This window comes from Panulirus ornatus, chromosome 16, assembly GCF_036320965.1.
Source record: "Panulirus ornatus isolate Po-2019 chromosome 16, ASM3632096v1, whole genome shotgun sequence".
Taxonomy (NCBI): domain Eukaryota; kingdom Metazoa; phylum Arthropoda; class Malacostraca; order Decapoda; family Palinuridae; genus Panulirus; species Panulirus ornatus.
In genome coordinates this window covers 6,564,147-6,589,882 of record NC_092239.1, presented here as the reverse complement: position 1 = coordinate 6,589,882, position 25,736 = coordinate 6,564,147, and the positions used below count along the sequence as shown (strand labels likewise).

General features: G+C 37.2%; 1 protein-coding gene across 1 annotated transcript; it reads right to left on the bottom strand.

The window, feature by feature from the left end:
- Positions 1 to 1,916: 1,916 nt before the first annotated feature.
- On the bottom strand, positions 1,917 to 24,835 carry LOC139754095 (calcium-transporting ATPase sarcoplasmic/endoplasmic reticulum type-like). The gene is made up of 10 exons (XM_071671171.1): positions 24,697 to 24,835; positions 21,509 to 21,702; positions 20,661 to 20,761; positions 18,566 to 18,670; positions 17,579 to 17,717; positions 14,041 to 14,183; positions 11,916 to 12,006; positions 7,550 to 9,596; positions 5,615 to 5,732; positions 1,917 to 4,011 (listed from the first exon to the last, which is right to left on the bottom strand). Exons 2-10 carry the CDS (start codon positions 21,624 to 21,626, stop codon positions 3,811 to 3,813), a joined length of 3,063 nt encoding a protein of 1,020 aa, XP_071527272.1. The 5' UTR covers positions 21,627 to 21,702; positions 24,697 to 24,835; the 3' UTR covers positions 1,917 to 3,810.
- Positions 24,836 to 25,736: the final 901 nt, after the last annotated feature.

The window sequence follows — 25,736 nt, the reverse complement described above, 5'->3', positions numbered from 1 at the left end:
TTCTCCAGATCCATAAATACTACATACAAATCCATTTGTTTTTCTAAGTATTTTTCACATACATTCTTCAAAGCAAACACCTGATCCACGCATCCTCTACCACTTCTGAAACCACATGCTCTTCCCCAATCAGATGCTATGTGCATGCCTTCAGCCTCTCAATCACTACCCTCCCATATAATTTCCCAGGAATGCTCAACAAACTTATACCTCTGTAATTTGAACACTCACCTTTATCCTCTTTGCCTTTGTACACTGGCACTATGCATGCATTCCGCCAATCCTCAGGCACTTCACCATGAGCCATACACACATTGAATATCCTCACCAACCAGTCAAGAACACAGTCACCCCCTTCATGTACATATCTATCTATATCTCTATTGCTTTCCCAACTTAAAACTCCCTCAAGAGGGTGGCCATGGCAATAGTCCCCATAACTACTGAACTTCAGTGCCACTTCCCTGCCTTTAGTGCCTCGCCCTTAACAGGCCGAGGGCAACTATAAATTCCATGCCTTTAAGATATATGCATTATTCTGAAAATTCTTCTACAATTGTAGACTGATAATCAAATATTCTCAAAAATTTTCATCTTGAGGAAAATGAAAATTTGAAAAAAATTTTTTTTTACTTTTTGTCAGATATATAGAGATCTGATATCAAGTAAAAATCTAATCTAAAAAAATTATGTTAAAACTTTCATTGTTTGGTCCACAACTGACACCTTTAGGTAACACCTCTTAAAGTCTACTGTAGCATTCAAGGGGACATAACCCTACTAAAAGACAAAACACTACCTACCCCTGGCAATTCTAAACCTAACAGGAAGGTGATGTATGCTACTAACCACACAATAAAAAAAAAATGATAAGTAGCTACTGTTTAACACTTAGCAGCATTTCATAAATGATATTTGCAAAAGGACCTTAAAGTACGATGAAGCATAACTGGAATGCATTCTTGTCCGTAAATATAAAAGTCTAACTCCACTCTTGTGATGCTTGTGGAGATCTATCCATTACTGATGAATATTCATTGTGCTATGAATCTACCATGTACTGAAGCACCCCAAGGGTGGCTAAATGGTTATAAGACTTCCCTCTGAATCCCATTGTTACCAGCTTCAACTTGTGTAGCTGTATCTTTTCCCGCAAACTTTGGCAATAATGTGGGATAATTCCACAGAATATTTCAATCTTACCCTATAATCTTTATATTCCATTTTTACAAATATTATCTGCAATCTTCTGGTACAAAATGTAACGTAAAAATAATCTGGGATTTCAATATATCTAATGTATAAAGTTGGTTATAATTCTGATATACTAGTGTTACATTACATCTAGTCAGATCATCTAACTTCACTATCTTGCTTTATCTGAACTACTGCACTTAGGATGTAATTAGTTTTGGTAAAACTACCACTAACATGGCTAAACAAAAAAATCATTTCTCTTTAACAAAGAGCTATTCAAATAACACAAACCCTTCAAATGCCAAGATATTCAACCCAGAATGGTCCCAAATGATGAAAAATCTAGAAAGAACAAACATTTCTTCATATAATGCTGATTTAGTTAAAAACATAGAAATTGAAATTGGCTAAATCAAATAATTACAGTACTCACCAGATATGTAGAGATGATAATGATGTGTGTGTGGTGATGCCTCCATGATACATGGGCCCACTCCCCATTTACCATGCCAAAAGTGACTTAATCAGAGTAAGAATCTATGACGGTCTCAGGATGTTCTGAAGTGACCTCAGCAATTTTAAGGCCATGGAGGCTGGATTCTCAGCTGCACATTCTGAATGATTTTACTGTGAGCCACGAGTGGACCAGCTTGAGGCAAAATCCAGATTCAACAAGTCTAGATTTGTGGGGTTTTGGTGTGTAAATTTACAGAATTGCACAAGATATACTGCTATTATTATTTCTACATTATCAAATGTATTCCAGGTAAATGAAAACTAAGTAAAACAAACATGTTCAGAAAGAAAATTTGAAATTAACATAAACAGTGCAATAAAACCTTAAACTGCACCTTAGCACTGCTGATGGTACATTGTCATCTCATGATGAGGGGGTTAATCATCTTCAACTTCTATGTCTAATTCATCAAATGAAGATGAGTAAATCAAAATGGTTTCTGGTTTTTAGTTACCCAGGATTAGTCATAATGAGTCCTACTTCTTGCAATGGGCCAACTTAATCTATATTTCAACTGGAAACTATATGAATACATACTTAAATAGGGTAATGAGTTAGTAAAATTTCAGTAAATCCTCAAGAAATCAATTGAAATTTAGTAAACCATAATCAAAAAATAAATACGTAAATATAACAAGGTGGTAATGAATATTAAAACAAGTATTATGTACTGAATCAGTTGGGTTGAAAGTTCTTCACGTCTAGATGCAATACTCATCCAAAATGCCTATCTATCTTAGTTTCTTCCTATTTTGTGTTGAAAGGTTAATTTTTCATTATCAATACTTATTGTAATGTACCGCAATATGATGGTACAATTTGAGTTTATTTACAACCATTTTTGCATTATACTTTGAGTATTTCAGTTAAAAAAGTAAGTATTCCATACAAACGGTTTCATTCCCTTCAGGATTTACTGAATTTAGCATCAGCTTTCTAACATATGCATATAACATACAGAAGTAATAAAGATCAATATGACCCAATTTCAGTACATCTAGATGAAGAATATAATGGCATGCTAATGAATTCTACGGTATAACAAATAAAGAATTGAAGAATATGGCTGTCAAATTACTACATAACAATAAATGATGAATATACTTATTGATAAATGGCCTGTGATTGCTGACTTGTGCTCACTACTCTAAAGGAAAAGCCCACCACATCAACACTGCAGGACAATGCATAATGCACCTGTGCCAGCTAGGAATATCCTGCCAGTGGAAAGGATAATCATAATTTTTTTTATATAAAAATATCTAAAATCAATGCAATTCACTGCATATATCCAAAAGAACAGCACTTGAAAAATTACCTCGCAATCTTCTAATCTCCAGATCTGCTCAACAGTCTATACACTTACATACAAAGAGGAATGAAAGAAAAGTTAATAATTTAACACCCATATTTGAATTGGGAAATTTCATTCTAAAAGCATATGTAAGCAATTTTCAATGTTTGTTACATTCTGGCTTCAAACTCCACATTTAATCAGAATCTTGGGATCTATCCTCAGAATTATCACTGATATAAGGTATCTTCCTTTTAAAACCCATAATCAGCAGCTAGGGACCTATCCTAAGATTTTCCACAGATACAGTAAATGAAATTTTCCATCTGAAACACAATTATAGATACAGTTTAAATGCATTAGTATTTTCAGTACAACACATACCTCCTAAACATGAGTCAATACAGTATTGCAAAGGTTCACAACTGGAATAATTATGGACCTACAACATCAATCATTTCACACAAAAATTTTAACAAATAAGTTTCTAATTTAATGTAGCAAAAGAGAGAACAATAGTGCCAATATGCATACAAAACTGCAAACATTTCATAACCTCAATCTGTAACAATACTAATCCTTGCCATCATTTTAAAAACTTTTTATATATATAATGGTCTTACATAAAATTCATCCATTCCTGACAGATTCAGAATTATATCAGTAACAACATTGAAGCTTAGTCATCTTTTAAAATAGAAAATTTACAGGTTGAAATAATGTTCTGAAGTTCCTGACAGTTTTCTTTCCCCAACAAAACATGGGTATATTCTATCGGTAATTTACTTAGTGATGACTTTGGTTAAAAGAAATACACATTGATGTAAGATATGTATATAGCCCAGGCCAGCACAATCCAGTGGCACGAATAAAGTGGATTTTCTCCATCAGCATACTTACGCGACAAAAACTTGAATGTTTCATCCAATATAATAACAGGAATTGAAATTTTCAAAACAGCCATCCACTGTGCCACATTAAGGGGCTGCAAATGAAACACCACCTACACAAAGGAGAAAAAAAATATAAAGACAGTTATTACGAGGAATACTGTACACATGCAATTTTGATAAATTATAAAACCCCAAGGCCACCTTTAATGAGGCTTCTACATCTTTTAGGTTGCAATTTCAAAAGTAGAATGGAAATTATGGACTACTTTAGAGCAAATGTTTCTCACTGAGACTGAACTCTTTGTCAACTAAGAATTATTATAACCTCATAGAAGGTGATTTTTCATTTGTATTTCATTTCACTTATTTTACTTTGTCACTGTCTCCCCCGTTAGCAAGGTAGCGCAAGGAAACAGACAAAAGAATGGCCTAACCCACCCACATACACATGTATATACATACACGTCCACACACACAAATATACATACCTATACATCTCAACGTATACATATACATACACACACACATATACATATATACACATGTACATAATTCATACTGTCTGCCTTTATTCATTCCCATCGCCACCCCACCACACATGAAATAACAACCCCCTCCCCCCGCATGTAACCAAATACAGGTGGAGTCCAGTTACACCATACATATACAAAAATATCATTATACAACCACAGGACTCCTCATGAGGACTTCATCCTGTTAGCCCCGCCATTTTGGCTAAATCTTGTTGCAGGTAGATACTTTCTCAGTTGTTTTTTCACGAAATTCTCCTAGAGGATCATTTGGTGCTTGTGTGAGGTGCTCATACATTTTAATGAAAATGATGATTATGATGAACTCATGAACTGCTACAGAAAAATCTGAGATGTAACAGAATCTGACTTCTAGGACAAATTTTTCCTGCAATCAGTCCATAAGAACAGAGTTCCACTAAATGCCATGTTTAAACTTAGTTATTCACTTGTCTAATGTTAGACAAGCCTGGTGAGTTTATGCCACTGTTTAACCTTAACCTGAATTGCCATGGGACCTCAATATAGCAAATACCATAAAAAACATATGCACTTTTATTATCACAACTGCTTTCATATTTCCTGAAGTAACAAACCTTACTTTTGTTAATTCATATTCATAATGGCCATTTCTCGCATTAGCGAGGTAGCGTAAAGAACAGATGACTGAGCCATAGAGGGAAAAATCCTCACCTGGTGCCTTTGTTCCTTCTTTTGGGAAAAGTAAAAACAGGAGGGGAGGATTTCTAGCCCCCCTATCCCATCCCTTTTAGTCATTCTACGACATACAGGGGGTATGTGAGAAGTATTCTTTCTCCCCTATCCCCAGGTGTAAAGTCTCTCCGCAATGTAGAAGTCCACCGCCACGACACAAAAGTAATTTGTTACCAAAATGCTATTCTGACGAGACCACCAGTTATGGACTTCAGAAAGGATACAGTGGAAACTGACCATCCAAGTAGTACTAAGTGGCTTGTCTTTATGGGGTTTCATTCTGTCCTTACAATTCATCTGCGGTCTGCCTAAACCAATCACTTACATTCCTCACTCAGTCCTGTCTACTATGTATCATTATCTTTAGGAAATCTACTTCAACTTCATATTCTAGCACCATGGTCCAGCTGATTAGCCTCCCTTGTACACATGATCTGAGTTATTTTCATCATGCTATTTTAATACTTACCGCAAGAATCTCAAAGTACAAGATGAAGAAGTGGAGCATCATGGATAAAGCCATCGCAGCTAACAGCCATAAGTTGTACCAAGGCGGCATCACAATTAGAGACTGGTTTTCAGACAAACTGATAAAAAGAAAAGAAATGCGATAAACTTCTGAAATCTTCCAAATCATGTTTACAGCTACTACAGTGAACTGAAATATATGTTTAGCTGCTACATATTTTTGATACATCCAATGTTACAACAATGATATATGGGTTGATGCTATGCAAATCAGTGTCATCGATACTAAGATCTAATAAGAAAATTCATACTAACTTTATTTATTATTTTTTTTATTATTTTTATTATTATTATTATTTATTTTTTATTATTTTATTATTGCGTCCACACACGCAAACATACATACCTATACATCTCAATGTACACATATATATACACACACAGACGTATACATATATACACATGTACATAATTCATACTGTCTGCCTTTATTTATTCCCATCGCCACCTCGCCACACATCCCCCTCCCCCCTCATGTGTGCGAGGTAGCGCTAGGAAAAGACAAAAAGGCCCCATTCGTTCGCACTCAGTCTCTAGCTGTCACGTAATAATGCCCGAAACCACAGCTCCCTTTCCACATCCAGGCCCCACACAACTTTCCATGGTTTACCCCAGATGCTTCACATGCCCTGATTCAATCCATTGACAGCACGTCGACCCCGGTATACCACATCGATCCAATTCACTCTATTCCTTGCCCGCCTTTCACCCTCCTGCATGTTCAGGCCCCTATCACTCAAAATCTTTTTCACTCCATCTTTCCACCTCCAATTTGGTCTCCCACTTCTCCTCGTTCCCTCCACCTCCGACACATATATCCTCTTGGTCAATCTTTCCTCACTTATTCTCTCCATGTGCCCAAAGCATTTCAAAACACCCTCTTCTGCTCTCTCAACCATGCTCTTTTTATTTCCACACTTCTCTCTTACCCTTACATTACTTACTCGATCAAACCACCTCACACCACATGTTGTCTTCAAACATCTCATTTCCAGCACATCCACCCTCCTGCGCACAACTCTATCCATAGCCCACGCCTCGCAACCATACAACATTGTTGGAGCCACTATTCCTTCAAACATACCCATTTTTTTTTGATAACTTACTAACTTACATATCCTATTACTAACATTCACACTTAATGAACCAATGATTAATATAGATGTACACTTTTTGAGGGTTACTCAAGTAATCAAACTTTGATATGCAAATAATTTCCATTCATGTACATTTCTTGAGAGGGTGATGAGTGCCAAGTACTTCTAAAACTTTGACAACACTAATGGCCTTTGCAAATTCTAACTTACAAAAATCCCATTTCTACAAAGTATCACCCACAGTTCAAGATTTAATGACTCAATTTGTTCCATTTCTAACATTCAAATTCACAATAACATACAAAAAATATAATCATATCTACTAATACTTTCTAGTCAGAAATGTAGCTATGTTCAATGCCTCCAAGACCCAGTTTCTGCCCATATCTATATCGAAAATTCTTAACAACTTTTCTCTTTCCTTTGATGGCTCTGTAATTCCACCTCTTAACTCAATGAACACACTTGGTATTAATGTAACATCCCCTCTGTCTTGGAGGTGATCAGATACTCAAGAACAATCTGAGAGGACCACATTATGAGGTTTACATGCAGATAAAATGCACATTTTAACTGAAAGATGACATCATTGGGGTATTTGGAAGGCATTTTGCATGGGACACTACTGTATGACAAAAAACTGAAGAAACTGCATGAGTATATGTTGTGTATAGAATCAACTGCTTACATATAAAAGGTCCATCATTCATGAGATTAAACTGACTTATTTCTAAATCAAGTTACATATAAATATTAAGAACAAAATTCCTCAAGATTACCTGTTTAGAGCATTAAGCATCTCAATGGTGACAAGGACAGAAAGGGCCATTGTCATGGGAGCAGGGTGGCTGAATATGCTGCAATCTATCTCTTTGAAGTTTTCTGGATCACTTGAACAGGCAAGATGATGTGACATCTGATAGTAGTTGATTTGAGGGCCTGTGGGATCATACATGAACCACCATGAAGCTGCAAAGACAGTAGCAGCTCCGACATAACAACCTATGGCCATGTAACGGAAAAATAGCCATCCAGAGATGAGGGATTCATCTCCCTTACGTGGGGGTCTATCCATAATGTCTAGATCAGGTGGATTAAAGCCCAAGGCAGTGGCAGGAGGGCCATCAGTGACCAAGTTAACCCAGAGAAGCTGAACAGGGATAAGAGCTTCAGGAAGACCAAGAGCAGCTGTCAGGAAGATGGAAACAACCTCACCAATGTTGGAGGAGATTAAATAACGGATGAATTGCTTCATGTTGTTGTAAATAGCACGGCCTTCCTCAACAGCAGCCACAATAGAGGAGAAGTTATCATCAGCTAGCACCATATCAGAAGCAGACTTGGCTACAGCTGTACCAGAGCCCATTGCAATGCCTATTTCAGCTTTCTTCAGGGCAGGAGCATCATTCACACCATCACCAGTCATGGCTGAGATCTCATTCTCAGCCTGAAGGTATTCAACAATCTTTGACTTATGGAAGGGTTCCACACGTGAGAAAAGACGAGCGTACATACAGGCTGCTCTCTGTTCTGCAATACTCAATTCATCAAATTCTCGACCAGAGTAGGAAAGGCCATTTGTACTCTCATCCTCACCAAAAACTCCAATACGACGGCAGATGGCTTCAGCAGTGGCCTTGTTATCTCCAGTAATGACAATGACACGGATACCAGCAGCACGGCACCTCTTTATGGAATCACAAACCTCTTTACGTGGTGGGTCAAGCATACCTACCACACCAACAAATGTCATACTGACTTCATACATATGGAATTTGCTAGAGTCAGTAAGGTCCATATGCTCAGGAGATGCTGGACTATCAACAGTGGCTAAAGCTAAACAACGTAACGTGTCATGTCCTCCACCATAAGCACGTGTAACAGCCAAGATCTTTTCCTTCACACCCGGAGTAAGGGGAACCTTTTGAGTACCAACACGCACATGGGTACAGCGGTCAAGTAGTCCCTCAGGAGCTCCCTTGCAGAACATCTTTGGCCCAGATCCCAGATGAGTAGGTTTGACAGGGACACAGTATGATGACATGGATTTGCGATCTCTTGAGAATTCCAGGGTAAATTCCTTTCTCCATTTTGATTCTATATCTTGCTTACATATGAGTGCAGCAGAGCGGCGATCCATGCCAAATTTTGCTAATGAGTAAGGATTAATCTTTTCTGTTAGGACAATAAGAGCAGTCTCAGTTGCTTCACCAACTTTCTCAAAGGCATTTTTAAATTCATTATAATCAATAGATGAATCATTGCACATGCAAGAGATGACTGCTAACTCTTTTAGTCCTTCAAAGTCAGAACCCTTCACTCTAGTACCATTCAAGTATATGTCTCCAACTGGTTCATATGTGGAACCACAAATTTCAAACTCAAGTAAAGAACAGTCATTCTCTACAATCTTGTCAATGATAAACATACGGGAGACAGACATCTGGTTGGTCGTGAGCGTGCCAGTCTTATCTGAACAAATAACAGAAGTGCAACCCAGAGTTTCTACAGAGGGAAGAGACCTAACAATGGCATTCTTCTTTGCCATACGACGAGTACCTAGAGCTAGACAAGTGGTGATAACAGCAGGAAGACCCTCAGGAATGGCAGCCACAGCCAAGGCAACTGCAATCTTGAAGTAGTAGATAGCACCCTTGATCCAAGACCCACCATGAACAGGGTCATTAAAATGTCCAATGTTGATAGCCCATACAGCAACACAAATGACTGTTATAACTTTGGATAACTGCTGACCAAATTCATCAAGTTTCTGTTGCAGAGGGGTCTTGATATCCTCAGTCTCTGCCATCTGGGTACGGATTTTACCTAAAATAAAAAATCATTACTTGTACAAGGTTATGACGAAAAAATTGACTTGTATAGGTTTATTCCTATGATTACAGTTCTACGAGTATATGAACAAAAACGTCAGTGATATCTATCAATGAACATTTACTCCTTTTTCACTTACAAAGGATATATCATGTGCAAAGAGGCATATACCTTTAATGGGAATTAATGTAGCATGTCTGATTCTCAAACACATGGGCTAGTCGGAACAAGTCTGCTCTATTAAAGAGCGTGTCTTCCATGTAATATATGTAAAAAGAAGACAACACGATCTTAAACAAATCTGCAAAATTTCCATATTATTTGATGAAAAATACCAGACTATACTGAACTGGTCAAAATATTCAAAGTATAAGAGAGCTGTGGTTTCAGTGCATTACATATGACAGCTAGAAAATGGATGTGGCCTTTCTTTGCCAGTACCTGGAAGTAAAAGGGAGTCAAGTATGAAAGAAGAACTGAGTGAATTGTAATGATGTGGTATACTGGGGTCAAAGTGCTGGTAATGGGCTGAATCAAGGCATGTGAAACATCTAAGGAAAACCATGGAAAAGTGTGTGGAGTCTAGATGTGAATTGAAGGCTATGGTTTCAGTGCATCACACATGAAAGTTAGAGAATGAGTGTAAACAAATGTGGCCTTTTTTGTCTGTTTTCCTGGCGCTACCTCACTGAAGTGGGGGGCAGTGATGCTGTATCCTTTGGAGTGGGGTAGCAACAGGAATGAAAGAAGGCAAGTATGAATATGTACATGTGTATATATGTATGTCTGTGCATGTGTATGTATATAAATGTATATGTGCGTATATGGGCATTTATGTATATATAGGTGCATGTGAGTGGATGGGCCATTCTTTGTTTCCTGGCACTACCTTGCTCATACAGGAAACAACGTTTATGTGTAACAAAAAAAATATTAATATATAATATATTTAAATTTATTTATTACACTTAATCGCCGTCTCCCACATTAGCAAGGTAGCGTAAGGAAACAGACGAAAGAACGGCCCAACCCACCCACATACATATGTATATACATAAATGACCACACATGCACATATACATACCTATACACTTCAATGTATACATACAGACATATACATATATACACATGTACATATTCATACATGCTGCCTTCATCCATTCCCACCACCACCCCACCACACATGAAATGGCACCCCCTCCCCCTACGTGCGTGCGAGGTAGTGCTAGGAAAAGACAACAAAGGCTACATTTGTTCGCACTCAGTCTCTAGGTGTCATGTGTAATGCACCGAAACCACTGCTCCCTTTCCACATTCAGGCCCCACAAAAATTTCTACGGTTTACCCTACACGCTTAACATGCCCTGGTTCAATCCACTGAGCACGTCGACCCCAGTATACCACATCATTCTAATTCACTCTATTCATTGCAAGCCTTTCATCCTCCTGTATGTTCAGGCCCCAATAGCTCAAAATCTTTTTCACTCCATCCTTCCACCTCCAATTTGGTCTCCCACTTCTTGTTCCCTCCACCTCTGACACATATATCCTCTTTGTCAATCTTTCCTCACTCATTCTTCACTCTAAATGTCAGCCACATCCACTGGGTGGGTCCACATGTCAGACTGTGTGTATGCCTACATGGGACAACTAAGCAGTGTTCAGCGTGTTCATTGTGGTAGTTGCAATATGAGCATGAAGAATCTTGATATGCTGAATCAGTGTTTGTAGTGCTGCAGGGATGGGTGATGTCCAGAACATAAATAAGGGCATGCATGTCTGGAAAGCATGGTTTCAGATGGGCATATGACTAACAGAGTAGAGCTAAAGACTGAGTTAGAAAGGTGACTTTCGTGCTTGAGTTAGAAAGGTGACTTTCGTGCTTGTGTACAGGTTTTGTCAATGCAGTGTGGGGTTTAGAGTGGGAGAATCTGTAGGTATGAGATGCTAAAATATGATGCAGAGGGAAAGGCAAACAAATTTTCTACTTGGGGGTTGATGGTTATTCATTAAGTAGTTTGGAAGGGAAGGGCACAGTGTTGTTGCAAAGAACTAAGGTTTAAGCAAAATGAGGAGGGATTTTATTATGAGAATTATTTCACTGTGTGGGTAATGGATATATATGCATAAACTTCATACATAAAAGGTTAAATGCTGCATCTAAATGACACAAAACAAATGCTGATATGGTGTGTAACACTACCAAACTGTCAATCAAATGGGCTGAAGAGAAATACACTACAGAAGGGAGATAAAACTGGCAATCTGAATCAACTATTTCTTTAAGATTCTACAAGTCAAAACAATACTTACCTATTGCAGTTCCTAGCCCTGTACCAATAACAATCCCTATGGCCTTGCCCGTAGTTATGTTGGTACCAGAGAAAAGAATATTCTTCTTGTCCTGCAAGGAAAAGAACATCTTTGATATGCTAAAGGAAAAGATACAAACTGCCAATTCTAAGCCTAATATTCTATACATATCTGTGCGCTTTATTCTCTAAGGGGAACTGTCCTCCACAGAAATCTCCAGGTTATCCTACCCAAAATTACCTCATCATGTCCACCCTGTAACACCTTATTAGGTCCTCATAGAATCCCACAAACTGGTCTCCTGTAACTGTACGACATTCTTTAATTTCAGTATTTCTTTTTCTGTTGCCATACATGTTCTTACACAGGATTCTGCTTGTGAGAACTTCGGAGCTGACATCATCTCTAACCTGTCACCAGGGTTCCACATTTGAAGAATATTAAAGAAGACACACTGTATGCAGGCAAACATTAGAATAGCTTTAGAGCACAGTATATTGACACAGAGGCATTTAGTAAACAGTTCATATCCTACGAAATGCCAAAACTAAAATATTCTTGTCAAGTTAGCCTAAAGAACAGAGAAGGCACCAGAATTAAGAAAGCTGAGTTACAGGAAAAGGCTAAAAGCCTTAAATATGCCTACTTTAGAGAAGAGTGAGGCGGTGACTACGTCACAACCTCAAAGTTCTAAAAACATAATGATGATGTTGACAATGAACAGTTCTCTTAAATGTGCAGTGACTGAACAACCTGAGGACATAACATAAAATGAAGCAAGAAACTTAAGAAAAAAGTGAAGAATTACTTTTACAGCATAAGAATGATGAATGAATGAAATGAAATGACTGAAAACGGTCAATACAGAAAGTATACAAAAATCTAAGAAGTTGCATATATCAGAGAATATTCAAGAGGTGTAAAATTCCCTCTCCATACATTACAAATGAAAAAATTATGTACACCATCATTACTGGATCTTATTTTCATATATACTAGCATGGATATTGAGATTATCATATGAGATACACCAAATGGGAAAAGTGATCATGTAATGCTTAAGTTTAATTAAGTGGTAAGTAAGAAACTTAAAAGAAAAGAGGTGACAACAACTAAACAGGAAATATAATCATGAGAACTATGAAGACCTCTTCAATGTCTGTGGTAAAACAGACTGGGAAATGGAGTTCAGTAGCCAAAAGAGGAAATATAATTATGAGAACTACAAAGGCCTCAAAAATTTCTATGGTGACACAGACTGGGAAATGGAGTTCAGTAACCAAGAACTAAGGCACTGTGGTAAGAGGCTCTGAGAAATTTACACTGGAACATGGAAGAGGATGTTACTAAAGAGGAAAAAAGTGTAAAGTAAAAGATGTCAAAAAGGCAAAGGAGATACAAGACATGCATTGGCAAAGATACAGGCAACACTCCAGCATACCAGCATTTTTCTATGTATATCTCTGACTCCTGTTCCCAGGGAACTCCCATCAAGGGGGTAGCCATGGCAAGTCTCCACTTATCCCTGTCAATACATGCCTCCCTCACATACATTATTCCATACATTCTTCCTCCCAGTAATCTTCCACTCTATTTCCCCATATCACAGACGGTCTTCCTCTCTTACCAACCCTGGCTTCTGCCTGATATAAGATAGCAAGGATTAAGTATATCAGGATAAAAAAGAAGGAACAAAGAAATTTTGAAAAGAATATTAAGGACATAGCAGGAGAAACTCCTAAACTTTTCCATACAATCATCATGAACAAATTGTTTTAGCAGTGGAAGAAACTATAGAGCCATCTATCTATCTAGATCTCTGATGCCCATTCCCCCCAGGAACCCCCATCAAGGAGGTGACCACAGCAAAAGAGCCTCCACTAAAGTGTTCTTACATGCCTCCATCAGATACATCATTCCACACATTCTTCCACCATTTCTCTCCCTCCAATACTATTTAAAGGAAGAACATTCATATCGTTTATTTTTTATATATGTGATACATTTCCACTAACCCCTTTCTCTAGATCCAAATAAAATATAATCAGAGACAAGATATTCACACACTGATCTCTAGCAAATTTGTAAGAAAAAATCAACTGGAAATAGCAGAACCACCACCCACCTGATTGACTGCCTTTGTATCTGGAACGATATCTGTATGTTTGATAACCGAAACAGACTCGCCAGTCAAGATGGATTGATCAACACGTAAAGTAGTAGAATATATCTTGATTAAACGCATATCTGCTGGAATCTTGTCACCAACTGAAAAATAGTAGAATATATCTTGATTAAACATATATCTGCAGGAATCATGTCACCAACTGAAAAATAAACATATGATTCTACAGTATAGAAATAAAGCTTATGCATAAACAGACAACTAAATAAGAAGGATAAACATTACAAAAAAAATTTTTCCACGTTTTTATTGCCTGTAAGGGACAGCTGTAACCAATTCACCATGAGAGGAACAAATGCTTCAAAGAGTAGAACTCAGCAATATCAATAATTATCATCATTATATAAAACCAGTACCCCTTCTCCAGGAGTTCCTCCAGCTTCAAGGCTAAACTTCAATCAGCAGCAAGGAAATGATGGACATCTATGGCATGAGAAGTTTTTTGACAAAATCATTCTCTAATGTAGCAACCTCACCAAAGGCGAGTTCTAACTCACCACATGACCACAAGCAGGCAAAGTCCAGTATTGCCTATCTACATGAATTTATGTGTGCAAATATATTTTTTCATCACTGTTCACTGTTGCCCACATTAATAAGACAGTGCCAGAAACAGACTAAAAAAAGGCCTCATTCACTTATCCTTTCCTGGCTGATGTGCAATGCACTGAAACCACAACTCCCCATAGGTCCTGGTTCAGACCACTGATAGCATGTCACTCCCAATATACCACATCATTCCAATTCACTCTATCCCATGCACATCTTTGACCCTCCTGCAAGCCCAGGCCCCAAGCAATCAAAATCTTTTAACTTGATCCTTCCATCTCCAATCTCATATCCTTGTACCTTCCTCTTCTGAAACATATATCCTCTCTGTCAACCTCTCCTCAGTCATTCTCTCCATATGTCCAAACCATTTCAGCATACGCTCTTCAGATCTCTCAACCATACTCTTCTTATTACCAAACCCGTATCTTTTCCAACCACTGCTTACTCAATCAACCCTACTCACACATACTTTTACACCTTTTCAGTGGTTCCAACAATGTTGTATGGTTGCGAGGCATGGGCTATGGATAGAGTTGTGCCCAGGAGGGTGGATGTGCTGGAAATGAGATGTTTGAGGACAATATGTGGTGTGAGGTGGTTTGATCGAGTAAGTAATAATAGGGTAAGAGAGATGTGCGGTAATAAAAAGAGTGTGGTTGAGAGAGCAGAAGAGGGTGTTTTGAAATGGTTTGGTCACATGGGGAGAATGAGATTGACAAAGAGGATATATGTGTCAGAGGTGGAGGGAACGAGGAGAAGTGGGAGACCAAATTGGAGGTGGAAGGATGGAGTGCAAAGGTTTTGAGTGATCGGGGCCTGAACATGCAGGAGGGTGAAAGGCGTTCAAGGAATAGAGTGAATTGGAACGATGTGGTATACCGGGGTCGACATGCTGTCAATGGATTGAACCAGGGCATGTGAAGCGTCTGGGGTAAACCATGGAAAGTTCTGTGGGGCCTGGATGTGGAAAGGGAGCTGTGGTTTCGGTGCATTATTACATGACAGCTAGAGACTGAGTGTGAATGAATGTGACCTTTACTCTCTTTTCCTAGCGCTACCTTGCACACATGAGGGGGGAGGGGGTTGTTATTTCATGTGTAGTGGGGTGGCGATGGGAATTAATAAAGGCAGACTATGAATTATGTACATGTGTATATATGTATATGTCTGTGTGTGTATATATATGTATATGTTGAGATGTATAGGTATGTATATTTGCGTGGGTGGACGTGTATGTATATACATGTGTATGGGGGTGGGTTGGGCCATTCTTTCGTCTGTTTCCTTGCGCTACCTCGCTAACGCGGGAGACAGAGACAAAGCAAAATAAATAAATAAATAATTAGATGGTAATGATAAATAATCAATAAAGAATGAATGATGCCGTGCAGGCTATGGAAAACTGCATCAATGCCAAGATACAATTATAAATAAGCAGTTCTCATTGATATACCATAGTCACAAATGTAATTCTGAGGGTAGTAAACATGAGATAAGCACGAAAGAAAAGCATGACTATCATTATCAGGGGTATGTTCCACAAGATCAGTGACCCTAAGAGATAAGCCTAACTTGTAGTCTTCGAGATGAATGTTGATCTTCACATGTATTTCCCTTAAATATAACAGCTTCTTTTGTGTATTTACCACTAACTTTATTCAAACTTTCCCTTTCTCATGAACACACCATACCATACAAGTCTCGCTACCTTTTCCTTTCTTAATCTCAAAATTCACAATTTTCAAGTTCAAAACATGTATGTAACCATATAATATTAAAGTTATCTATACAAAAAAGAAAAAAAGATCACTTCACAAGTATATTTTGACTGCTACTTTCATTCACTTAATAATGTGTGAGTCAGGACTCAGAGGCCATTGAGTTGCCAATGTGCATATTTTAGTTTATATTACCGCAATATTTCTTACTAAATGCATCATATTTTACACAACAAACCTTCTCTTGTTATGATAAATGTGATTCAATGATAATTCTTTAAAACAGCAACACTATAAAGGCTTGTAAAATCACCAGTTGCAATGGTGAGATGCAGGCAAGTGCTTGTAACACTTCCTCCATTTTAGCTAGAAAATTTTCTCCCCTCCCTTGGTTAATCTTCAATGCTGGAAGTGTTAATGCCTATAATATCATTATGCACAAGATCCAAAGACATATCACTGTCATATAATTCAATATAATCTTCTGCCTTATTCTCTACATCTAGCTTAAAGCCATTCAATTTCCTACCTAGAAAACTCATAAAAATGTGCATCCATTGATATGGATGGAATTATCATGCACTGCCACTCCTAGGCTCAGCACTCAGTTCAGAAAAAGGGGCACAAAACTTCATACATCCACCTAGAGGCGTTGCCCAACTTGTGTAAATATTTTGTGTTTGTATAATTTCCTTCAAAAGTTATTATACAGAAAAGATTTATGTATTTGTACACAGCAATAACATCCATCTGCATACAAATTTCACTTGTTTTTTCTTCAAATGTATTTCTATACAATTACCTATTATATCTATATCTCTAATGCCTGCTCCCTCCAGAAACTCCCTCAAGGGTGTGGCCACAGCAAAACAGTCGCCATACCTGGTGAACTCCAGTGCTGCTTCATAACATTTAAAGCCTCACTCTTAACAAGCCATTGGTAGAGGGCAAATCTTGTGCAGTGTTTCCAAAGGCTCTTTCCCAGTGTTCCTGCAAATTCCTCCCACCTAATGTGTCTACCTGATGCTTGTTTCAAATGTTCCAACCTACTACTTCTACCTAACACTCCCAACTACTGTTTCTACCCACTAATTCTACTTCTTGTTTCTACTTAATGCGCCTGTCTAATTTTCCTATCTACAACTTCTATCTACTGGTCCTCCTACTGAAAAAATTCTCATATTGTCGTATGACAGCACATAGCCTACCTGATACTTCAATGATGTCTCCTGGAACAATCTCCCTAGCACGAATCTTTTGTACACCTGGCTTATTGGCACGAATCACTTTCCCCATCTCTGGTTCATATTCCTTTAAGGCCTCAATAGCAGACTCTGCATTGCGTTCCTTAGAAGAGAAAAGGCTGAATTACTGTACAGTGAAAAATGGTTTACAATCATGGGTAAAGATACTGGAAGCATCACAAGGTCAGTCAAAGACTCAACAGCATCAATAAAATACTCAGATCATGGCTGAAAGTATAACCAGGTTAATCAAAGATGTTGATATAAATTAACCAAGTCACTCAGCGAGGTACAATACTATTAAACATTTTAGGCCTTTGGAAGTAGGTGCCACTCCCTATAACCATAGTTCTACTGCTGTTTCTCACAACTGTCTCGTTACTAATTCAACAAGCTTTTACCATTTTTCTAAGGCTCTCAAACAAATATGTTTACCTTTGAAATGTATTTAAAACGTATGTCGGTCATGCAAAAGTGCAAGTTTTAACAAAACAGAAAACAAATATGGGCAGCGAAAAGTAAATCCCCTAAAAGCAATACTGCTTCTTTTAAAACTGATATAAACAAGGATTATCTTTAGTGGAGGATAGAACTGTAATAAAGAAGATATCAAGTGTGCCACAGGGAACAGCATAAACTTCTACTTATAATAGGATCAGACAGAGACAAGGAGCCAAAGTAAGAACAGTTAGATGCTGTAAATCATACGATCAGAAAATCATACATAAAAATTACACTTATGATTCAAATATAAAATGGATTCATATAAAAAATGGCATTCTTTTCATACCACATAGAGTGAAGAAAACAAAAATGATAGTTTTGATAAAAAGAATTTACCTACCTACAAGTGAGGTCAAAAGTCAATGAAATATGTTACCTAAAATGAAAGATTATGTTACATTCATTATCACCTACTTAAAAAGGCATAACTGAAAAAAAGGTACCCACCTGCCATACACCAACAATAGCATTAGCGATTAGAATGAGCAGGATAACAAAAGGTTCAACAAAAGCAGTGACAGTTTCTTCACCTTCTTCAAAGCACGCTAAAATCTGCAAAAAGAAATCAAAAGCTTACACAAAATATTATTTGAAAGGTTACTAGGAACAGCAGTAAAGAGGGGTGACATCAACATACGAAACACATAAAATCTTTACATCATCAGAAATCAATCATAAAATCAAACTTATCTGTCTTTAATCATTGTACCTTTTCCCATTATACATCAAGGTAGGTAATCTAAAAACTTTTCTAAACACACTAGCCTTGGAACATCTCTCTGCATTTCTCTTTTAAAACCACTCACAATTATCCCCATTCTTTCCCTGTATACCTAACTTTCAGGCTTTTATTATTCCCAAACACTTAGCTAAACACTTTTTGTCATTCTTTCCAAAACCATTTTTATCTACAACCATACCATCTCAATCCCTTTTAACTCTTAAGCTTTGGACATGGTCCACAAATTACATTAGGGAGCGTCCAAATGAATAAGAATTAGAAAAAAAAAAATCCCTCGTGAAATGATAGATTAGCTTTCATGGTGTCAAAAAAAATCACAGAAAGTTCTATTATCACCTGTGTAATGGCCTGATCCTGAGTTATGTGACTGCCCTGAGGAATATGAATGATAAGTTTGACAGCTCCCAAAAACAGAGTAAAGCATGGTAAAGAAATTTCTTACTTTCTGTCAAATCTGCTTTCTCAATGTATTGCTAATTCATACAAAGGCACGGTATTGGGGATAAATAACATAAAAAATTCATACGCATTACACCCTTTGCATTAAAATTCAGGGTGAGGGTGATGAGCTTTCAAGTGTCAGGAGGATTTGGAAGAATTAGCTTTTTCTTAATATCATAAACAGTACTCATGTCCTGTATACTCGATTCCATACACAGGTACAGCATTATTCTTGGATAACATGAATATATATAGAAACATCACACCTTTCATGCTAAATATAAATGTGAGGAGACAGAGTGGCTGAGATGTATATGGAAAATATTAGAGGTGTTGTTTCTTTGGTAACATAAAAAAATACCAGGTGAATTCTTCAGGAGTCTCTGAATATGGTATACCTGTTAGAAGTAAAGGAAACAAGAAAAGGGGAAACCAAGGAGTTGCAAAGATGAAGTGAAAGATGTTTTGAATTATCAAGGCCTGAACACACAGAAGTGTGAGGCATAAAAGGATAATGCGAACTGCCACAATGTTCTGTCAGTGGGTTGATCCAGGGTATATGAAAGCCACAGAAAGGTCTGTGAGGCCTGGTTACGGATGGGGCATCTGGTCTTGATGCATTATAAATGACAGCAAGAAAGTGCATGTGAGCAAACAAGGCCTTCATTTGTCTGTTCCAGATGCTACCCCAATAATGCAGAAAATGACAAACAAGTATGAAAAAAGTGCAAAGAGTAACATTAAGTAGTTGAGAAGCATCATTTACTGCATCTGGGTCAGGAGATTTAACCCCTCTACCACTACCTCAATATGGGTGATTACACAATCTTTAGAGCTGTTTCATGGCCACATAAATTATGTTTTCTACTAGTTTCTCCATATCCTTTATGTTGATATATCCTTCTTTCATAGGCAGAGTGATTAGAATCATTATTAAACTTGTGTTCAGACTCACGCTCCCACTTTTCCCCCACCTCACCCCCTCCACCAGCCCTCACCAGAGGTTCTATGCATCACCTTTAGCATTATTCTATGGCCATTTTCTTTGACATATATCATTTTATTAGGGAAACAAAACCTCAATTCTCAGTCCATACAACAAACAATTTTTATGAAATCATCCAGCATTCAAGGAATATGAATCCATATCCAGAATGATGTCTAAACAACATTCCATTGATAACTAAATATCTAGGCAAGCATATAAGCATCCCCTGCTTGTATAAACACAATTTCTCTCCAAATTCTTGTCACTTCACTTTTCATAAAGTCTTCCAATAGTCTCACACTGCATCACACATTATCATAAAATAACCACTGCTATGTAACATTAGTAATCAGATATAATGCTATACTTACAAAGGATATGATTGCAGCCATCAACAAAATTTTAACAAGAAGATCGTCAAATTGTTCTAAAACCAACTGCAGAAGAGACTTGCCCTCATCTGCCGGTAACTCTAAGAAAGAAACCAGCAAATCAATAAAGTATTCATTAATATTAGTGTCCACCTATTTTGATCTCTATCCCTCTATATAAACATAAATTGGCATTACAGTACTAAAAAGAATGCTACCATAATCTATAAACATCATTTATCAACAGTCAGATTTCACGGCATTCCCCATATGTTATTTTTTTCCCATGAAAAATAAGCTTGAATCTAATTGTTTTTCTCTATTTCTGACTTTAAAAGACCCTACATTTCCTTAATAACATTTTCTCTAAAACAGTGATGAGCAATGAAAATTTTGGTTTATATTATGAAAATATGCACTATTTGTAATGAGTTTTTCAATGTATAATAGTGTAAAAATGAGCAAAATTATTGAATAACAGGCTAAGTTCATTACAAGAGCATGAATTTGTATTACATCTATCTCACAATCAATAACAGCTCAATTTGATAGATTTCATGAATACAAATAGACAGAAAATATCCACTTGCTCAATCTGTGAATGAAAATTGTTACAGCTCAGCAAATTTTTAAATTTTTTCTTGTTTAAAAATGTATCATAACCATCTTAAAATGAGCAAGGAGGAAGTAGCGCTAATGACATGAAAAACACAGGTAAACATCAGTCCTGATGTACAACTGGTGTTGAAGCAATAGCCATAAATGGCAAATTCATAATAGAATTTTTAGTGCCCATCACTATGAGACACTATTCAAATACAAACTTTAAATAGTTAAGCCATACTTACCATTGGGGCCATATTTCTCTTGACTGTTTTTCACTTGGGTTTCTGTGAGCCCAATATCAGCTTCTACAGCAAACTGAGTGAGAACATCCTCATAAGAATAAGTGTGTGCATCCTCCATGATTGTTAATGGTAACAGGGAAGGCTACTGCTGTTCACAGAAACACAAACACACACATGCACAACAGTGCTATTCTCTGAAACAAAAAGTAAAAATATATGATAGACAAAATTCCAATCCATTGTCACCAGGTTGTAGTCAAAATTTAAATTCGTCAATTCTTGCTTTGAATTTGTAAGAATATTGATGTCCCACCTAATGGGAATCTTTTATTCAATTTCTCTTCTCAGCGTATACCTAAACCACCAGCCATTGTTCTCCAAAAAATAAATAAAATCTATTTCGAAATACAGCCAAGCAAATCAAAATCTGGCAGAGGCAAGGCAGGGGGTTTCATTCCTGCCCATAAATTTTCCCTAACTCTTTTGTATAGACTACATAGAAGATGATCATGCATTAGGTGAGAACCTACTGAGGAGAAGTGTAGTACAAATCTGTGAAAACAATGTAGTAAAAATTTGTGAAAATACAATTTACTGTATTACTGAAATGAAGGACTGGGTGGGAGCTACGCAGAGATTTAACTTTTGCATAATAAAACCCAGAAAATATCTGAAATACAATATACCTGAGTAAAAGAGTGTAAGCCATCCAAATTTCTCTAATTTGGGTTCAAATGTGCTGGTAAAACGAAGTCTGATGTTAGATATGAAAAGATCCACAGCTAATCATCGGATTGGTCTCCCGACTACAGAAATACATCTTAAATAATGATACAGTGAAGTGTAAAAACCCTTTCTCTCTTATTAAATGAAAGATCATACAAGAATAATAAAACAAGAACCAACTGATATAAATCTCAACTTAGAAATAAAAAACTTGTGGTGAGAGTGTATTGATAAAATATATCACTAGGGGGCGAAAATTCTGGGGGCCTTGAAGAATGTGTGGAAGTCGAGAACATTATCTCGGAAAGCAAAAATGGGTATGTTTGAAGGAATAGTGGTTCCAACAATGTTGTATGGTTGCGAGGCGTGGGCTATGGATAGAGTTGTGCGCAGGAGGATGGATGTGCTGGAAATGAGATGTTTGAGGACAATGTGTGGTGTGAGGTGGTTTGATCGAGTGAGTAACGTAAGGGTAAGATAGATGTGTGGAAATAAAAAGGGCGTGGTTGAGAGAGCAGAAGAGGGTGTTTTGAAGTGGTTTGGGCACATGGAGAGAATGAGTGAGGAAAGATTGACCAAGAGGATATATGTGTCGGAGGTGGAGGGAACGAGGAGAAGAGGGAGACCAAATTGGAGGTGGAAAGATGGAGTGAAAAAGATTTTGTGTGACCGGGGCCTGAACATGCAGGAGGGTGAAAGGAGGGCAAGGAATAGAGTGAATTGGAGCGATGTGGTATACTGGGGTTGACGTGCTGTCAGTGGATTGAATCAAGGCATGTGAAGCGTCTGGGGTAAACCATGGAAAGCTGTGTAGGTATGTATATTTGCGTGTGTGGACGTATGTATATACATGTGTATGGGGGGGGGGGCATTTCTTTCGTCTGTTTCCTTGCGCTACCTCGCAAACGCGGGAGACAGCGACAAAGTATAATAAAATAAAATAAAATATATCACTAGCATGCACTCACTTCAGTGTTAAATTCATCTATCATAAAATAAGACATACATCTCTTATTTCTTTGCCATTTTATTATTTATAATTTTTCACTTTACAATTTTGGTAAATAACATGTATTTTGGTTGTTGGGAGACCGATCTGGTGAAAGCACCAAGGTAAAATAATCATTTTTCTTTGGCTTCAAATCTATCCAAACTTTATATCAATATTACTAGCTCACTCAAAAATAAAACAGACAATTAGGATGTTACTCTGGCGTATCTTTTGAATAATTTTGGCGTATTTCAAGGTTTCGTCACATCTGATTCCCTCTTGCTATTTTCTCTTACATTCTTCTATGTTGATAACTGTTTCATTCATTAGGTTGAGAGCCTTCTGAAGAGAACAGTGTAGAAAAAATATATGAGAAACACAACTTACAGTATTATTCTACTAATTATAAACCAAATATTTTCAAACAAAGGTGGGAAGAACTAGGCAGGATTCTATTTCCTTCAGCTATCGTCTCATAATTTTCTAAAATATGATTCACCATTTTTCACCTATTTCCTCCTATATTTTCCTGATTATGTAGCTTATCATTAATTTGAGCATTAAGGGAACAGAGCTACCAAAGAGAAGTGTAGATAAAATATTCATAAAATGCAATTTATCATATTCAATAACTACAAGTTGATTGTGAAGATTCATAATGTGTGATAATTTCAACTCTACCAATGGTATATCTACGATACATTTACAGCTCTTTCTCTTTGAAAAATCTGAGTCTTTCTACTCCTACCACATTATTGACTTTCTTGATGATCTCTTTCATTACCACAAACAGCCTCATTGAGATCCAGTGGTCAGTTGGTGTTTAACTTCAGATGTATTCAGTTGAGTGAGAGAGGATGGAACAGAATTGAAGAAAGTGGCTGAATGCAGTACTGAGTTGTAAGCATACAAACATTTCTGAATGTCTGTTTAAGAAAGAATACTGCACATTCATTAATCCCACATCTTCCCAATATTCATAACCCTCACTAATATTCCCTTAGTCTAATACTACGAATAATAAGAAAACTATTCATGCTCTAATCTTACGGCTGATACAACACATTATATTTCTAAGAATTCCAGTCAAATTAACCCAATCAATCCACTGTTAATTCTCCCTTGTCTCAAGGACTAGGAACCTTAGTAAATTTGTTACGTTTACACGTATAATAGCCATAATTTCCCAAATATGTAACCATAACCCACAAGCTCTGAGACAGTTCTCGATATTTTTGATAATCAAGCAATATTACTGAAAGCAGAGCCACAGTTTCAGATTTTATATGCAAATCACTGTGGCAGGAGCCAGTGGTTGGAGCCAGCTGTGATAACACCTCCATGCCCGGCAGTCATGTTATACAATATTTCACGTCTTACTCTCATCACAAACATCCATTTCACCCTCTCAAACCCTACAGCAAGACGTTATGGACAAAACTGGACGTATAAAGCAGGCGAAAGGACTTACACTGGGTTAATCTACGGGATTATTTCATTCAGCTACTGGTGGTAATCCTCGTTTACACAAACAAACATGTGAACTCATTGGTGATGAAGCCTGGGATCCGTCTGCACGGCTCGCGAACCACTGACACTCCCTGACGTCACGACTCGCGAACAGCTTTAAAGTATACGGTTAATAAATCAATATGAGAGAAAAAAATAAATATCATACAAAGGAAATCTTTTTATAGTTATTGCTGTACTTTTTATAACTATGAATGATTACAGCTTAAGGGAATGGATAGAGCAGAGTTAAATTGCTGTGTGGGTATTTCTAAATGGATTAATTCTTTATGGACAGATGATAGGAATATATATTTTTAAGCCCATTTTTAGCAGGTTAGTAGATAATTAGGGTGTTTTCAATAATCTAATGTATGTAATTAAAAAAAATAGTCAAGGATAACTCCGTACCTCCTTGGGAATATAAAATACGTGTCTTAAGCAAATGCAACCGGCGTTCTTTCAGGGTCTTTTTTCCAACCTTTAAATTTACTTTATTTCATCGATTCACCAAGTTTACTCAAAGAAGATATGTACTTGTTACAGTCACATATTGAAAACAGTTTGACGTCATTACAACAGGAATACATATTTGCTCACAATCTTAAATAACAAAGTACTGGCATTTCCAATGAACATGTAACCTTACTGCATGACGGGCATAACATGCATACATAATAAAGAGTGTGAAAGAAGTAATTCCTATGCAAACTTTTAAAATATGTTATGGTAAATAAATAATCGTTATAGGTGTAAATAATGGCCGTAAGATAGCCCCAATCCCCCTTACCTTCGCCAAGTACAACCCCACAGAAAGAAATTTCTGGGCCCCGTAGGTGTTCAACCAAGTTAAGGAAGACAGCTTGACATTCTCAGAACCGCTGACGGTTCAATGAAATATACACCGGAAATGTAGATTATGACATATCACTACGAAGAGGATGTACACATCAAAATAAGACTAAAGTAGATTTGACAAATTCAGTGTACAACCACATGTTG

Coding starts and splice junctions, on each gene's coding strand:
- LOC139754095 (XM_071671171.1), bottom strand. CDS start 21,626: ATGGAGGATGCACACACTTATTCTTATGAGGATGTTCTCACTCAGTTT. Junction 20,762..21,508: donor AGAGAAATATGGCCCCAATG/GTAAGTATGGCT, acceptor TTTCTTTCTTAG/AGTTACCGGCAGATGAGGGC. Junction 17,718..18,565: donor CTATTGTTGGTGTATGGCAG/GTGGGTACCTTT, acceptor TTCTCTTCTAAG/GAACGCAATGCAGAGTCTGC.